This window comes from Fragaria vesca, linkage group LG5 (assembly GCF_000184155.1).
Source record: "Fragaria vesca subsp. vesca linkage group LG5, FraVesHawaii_1.0, whole genome shotgun sequence".
Classification (NCBI taxonomy): domain Eukaryota; kingdom Viridiplantae; phylum Streptophyta; class Magnoliopsida; order Rosales; family Rosaceae; genus Fragaria; species Fragaria vesca.
In genome coordinates, this window is record NC_020495.1 from 6,167,073 (window position 1) to 6,170,944 (window position 3,872).

At 40.0% G+C, this 3,872-nt stretch overlaps 1 protein-coding gene and 1 pseudogene across 2 annotated transcripts in view; one reads left to right on the forward strand and one right to left on the reverse strand.

Moving 5' to 3' along the window:
- LOC101294765 overlaps positions 1-1,583 on the forward strand; it is a 6,089-nt pseudogene extending 4,506 nt beyond the window's left edge. The window contains exons 11-15 of the transcript XR_184800.1: positions 254-338; positions 632-743; positions 829-931; positions 1,049-1,252; positions 1,368-1,583. The product of XR_184800.1 is annotated as a probable Ufm1-specific protease-like (transcript). The remainder of the gene's footprint in view (positions 1-253; positions 339-631; positions 744-828; positions 932-1,048; positions 1,253-1,367) is intronic.
- Positions 1,584-3,206: 1,623 nt separating this feature from the next.
- Positions 3,207-3,872, reverse strand: part of LOC101295051 (wall-associated receptor kinase-like 8-like) — a 2,607-nt gene continuing 1,941 nt past the window's right edge. The window contains exons 4-5 of the mRNA XM_004300983.1: positions 3,341-3,508; positions 3,207-3,221 (exon numbers count right to left, since the gene is read on the reverse strand). Of these exons, the coding sequence (XP_004301031.1) occupies positions 3,207-3,221; positions 3,341-3,508 (183 nt within the window). The remainder of the gene's footprint in view (positions 3,222-3,340; positions 3,509-3,872) is intronic.

The window sequence follows — 3,872 nt, forward strand, 5'->3', positions numbered from 1 at the left end:
GGAGAGGGAAGGAGGAGGCTGTGTTTGGGGGCCGGGAGAGGGAGGCTCGAAATGGCCAAACGGCACAAACCTAGCCTTTATTTTCAAAACCCAAACGACCCCTTTTGAAGGCGCACGCCTTTCGCGCCTTATGTGCGCCTTTTGCGCTTTTCAAGCCTTGTTCTGCGTTTTTTGCGCCTCTGCGCCTAACCCATCAAGGCTGACTCAGTTGCAGCACCGCCTCGCGCTTTTTGAGCCTCAAGGCGCGCCCGAGGCGCGTTTTTTAAAACACTGCTTCAAACGATCATTTCATGGTTCAGACTCCAACACTATACATCTATAGATGTTCCGTTGCATAGGTATGAAATTTGGGTTTTGGAGTGTGATTTTTAATTATTTGGTTCTTTTTGAATCCTTTCTCCTTGGATATCAGATAGTAGAAAGCCTCATGGCTACATGTTTTCAAAGTTTGGTTTCGTTAATAGTTGACGTTATTCAATTTTGAATCTGTTACTTGCTATTTCGTGGATCCAAGAATTCACAACATTACAAAAATCCTCGGTCGATCTATCAAAATCTTTATTCCTTCTCTCTTCCATTTTTCAGTGCAATTATCAGTCTTATATGATCTAACCTAACAAGCTTGATTTAGGGAAATACAGCAGTCGCTGGTAGAGATTGGCGATAAGGATCCTTCTTTCATTGGTTCACGTGAATGGATTGGTGCCATTGAGTTGAGCTTTGTTCTGGACAAGCTTTTGGGAGTAAGTATGATCAATGAGATTTTACTGATAATTTCTGAAGTTAAATGCACCCAAGTTTAAAATGATCGGTTTCGTTATTGAACAGGTCAGTTGCAAAGTCATGAATTTTAGATCTGGAGCTGAGGTTCCTGAAAAATGTCGAGAGCTGGCCTTGCACTTTGAGAATCAAGGAACACCTATCATGATTGGCATAGAATTAAATTCCTCTTTTCCCATGGATTTGACACTTCAATACAGATTGTATCAAAAGCTTAATAGAGACCACAAAAGTGAAAGAGCTCTAATTGTTATGTTTATGACTGCAGGTGGAGGAGTTCTTGTATATACTCTCTTGGGAGTTGATTACAATGATGCAAGCAGAGACTGCTTTTCTTATACTTGATCCTCACTATACAGGCAACGATGAACACAAGAAAATAGTGAACGGTGGATGGTGTGGGTGGAAAAAGGCTATTGATAGCAAGGGAAAGAGTTTCTTCTTGCATGATAAGTTCTACAATCTTTTGCTTGTAGAACTTTTTTGAAATTGATTGACCTTCGTATAAAAAAAAAGAATTTGAAATTGATGAACTTTTTTTATGCTTGCAACTACTATAAGTTACTGATTCTCTCTATTAATACCAGTTTCCAAGCATGTTCACCGAGGAGAACTTGTTTCTTACCAATGTCTTTCCATGTGAAAAAGTACCCGTTGATGCAGTCTCAAGCAACGAGCGTGTTATCAGAATACTGCACTTCAAGATGACCGGAACATGCAGGGGTGATGATAATATTGAGTATACTGATATATGCACTCTAGCAGATCATCAACTTATTGTCCCTGAATTCGTGCTTTTATGAAGCGTATTTGGTTGGAGTTCTTACCAGAATGAAGGTCCTGATAGTTGAGCAGCCGCTTATCATTGATAAAGTATTTACCGAGGTGGAACGAGCTGACAACCTCCAGTGTGCTATTGCTTGCTTGATAAAGGATATCACCTTATTTTGTCAAACTGTCACGATGGCTTATCTGTCAGAGTGTTTCGAAGAAGTGAGAATTGATAGTTTAGAAGATACTGAAAGACAAAGACAATGTGTTATTTGTAGAGAGAGCCTTGATCACGTTGAGGATATAGAAGAAGGGATTGACCGTAGTCAGTTGGTTCGCTTGTTGTGTTCCCATCTTTATCACGGTGATTGCCTTTCCAAATGGTTGCCCATGAGTGCGTTGTGTCCTTTGTGCCGATACGCATTGCCGGTTGTGGAACAGACAATGCCGGTTGTAGAACAGACGATGCCGGTTGTGGAACAGACAGCTGAACTACCGGAACCATCATGGCGGCAGTTGCATTGGCCTATGCTGCTCACAGCATCTGTGGGTGGTATATTAACTGCTATGCTGGTATGTAGATTATTGAAGCAAAGCCAAGTGTGAAAAAAACCAGCAGATTGGCCATTTCATATCGAAAATAGTTGCACATGGAAGAACTTCTTGTTTTTATTTTAGCTCCGTTATTTTCGGTTGTGGAACAGACGATGCCGGTTGTGGAAAAGACGATGCCGGTTGTGGAACAGACATCTGAGCCATCATGGCCGCAGTTGCATTGGCCTATGCTGCTCACAGCATCTGCAGGTGGTATACTAACCGCCATACTGGTGTGTAGATTATTGAAGAAAACCCAAGTGTAGAATTATTAACCCGAGTGTAAAATTATTAGCAGATTGACAATTTCATCAAAATTTGATAAGCATGGAATAACTTGTTTGTTTGTTGCTCCCTTCTATTTGGCTTGTAATGTGGATTATTTGAAGTGGATATAGATAACAATAATAAAATTTTATTATATATATATATATATAGGGATTTTATAGTGTTATCTGTAACTGCATCATAGCAAACGCTAATCATATAGAAAGAAGAGAGGAACAAAAGTGAATAGGATAATTTGTACATAGCAAATGCCCACACACCATCGCAAACATAGTTTAACAAGTTCTTGTAGCTGGAAAAAAAAATTAGTGCGAGTTTAGTTACCGAGTGTTCAAGGGAATCTAACCCCATTGTGAGTTTAGTTTTATTGTTTGGTAATCATTAATTAACCCCAATGTGTTTGTTCACAATATATTTACTGGCCCGGTGTTGTAAATGGAAGAGTGAACTGGAATGTAGTTAGTAATATGGAGACAAAAGCAAATATTGTTGAGAAGATGTTCCGATGGATTTTGGAGTGGAAATCTCATATCACTTCTGCAACTCCGGTAGGTATGGATTGTGAATTTCTGGATGTTATATGGTGTTAGATGAGAAGTGTTTGAGAGATGCAGTTTCTAGTCTGCGCTTTTGCATGTCGAAGAATTTTTCCTCACCAATTAAGCCAAACGAGGAAACAAAAGGTTTTAATCTATTTCCATCATCAAACAAACTGACACTAGGTAGCTAACAAATTAAAAGAAATGCGTGAGCATATAACGTGATTGTCACAACTATATGATTGTTCCCTACATTGTATTGGAAAACAATGGTGGTTGTACATAGGACGATGGACTTCACAAGATCTTGTTGATTCAAAATCTACATTCCAAGCTTCTGTTATTTCATCAGTTGGAACATAACCAACCTCTGCAAGTCCTTGAACACGACCCAAACCTTTAACTGACAATTGAATTCCCTCCAGCTCCACTGCTACTTCTTTCATAGTAGGGCGTCTCCTTCCATTCAAATTTAGGCAACGTTTTGCAAGGTTGGCAACTGTCACAATTTCTTCTTTGCTACCATCGTTCACAACCTGATCATCAAGAATATCAGAAAGACGAGTTCCATGGACTCGAGGAAATAAGTTGCAAGACTCGTGGGTTCTTGTGGCGTCCTCTGAAAAATTGGTTTTCGTCCGGTCAAGAGCTCAGCAAGAACCACCCCGAAACTATAAACGTCACTTTTGTCTGTAAACTGGCTAGATTGAAAGTACCCCGGATCCAAATAACCAAATGTGCCTTGTACATTTGTCATGGTTCGATGTGTTTTGCCTATGGCTACTGATCTTGATGTTCCGAAATCGGCAACTTTAGCTCTAAACTTACCGTCCAGGAGTATGTTTGAAGACTTAATGTCACGATGGTAGATGGGAGAGGAAGCTGATGAGTGCAAGTATG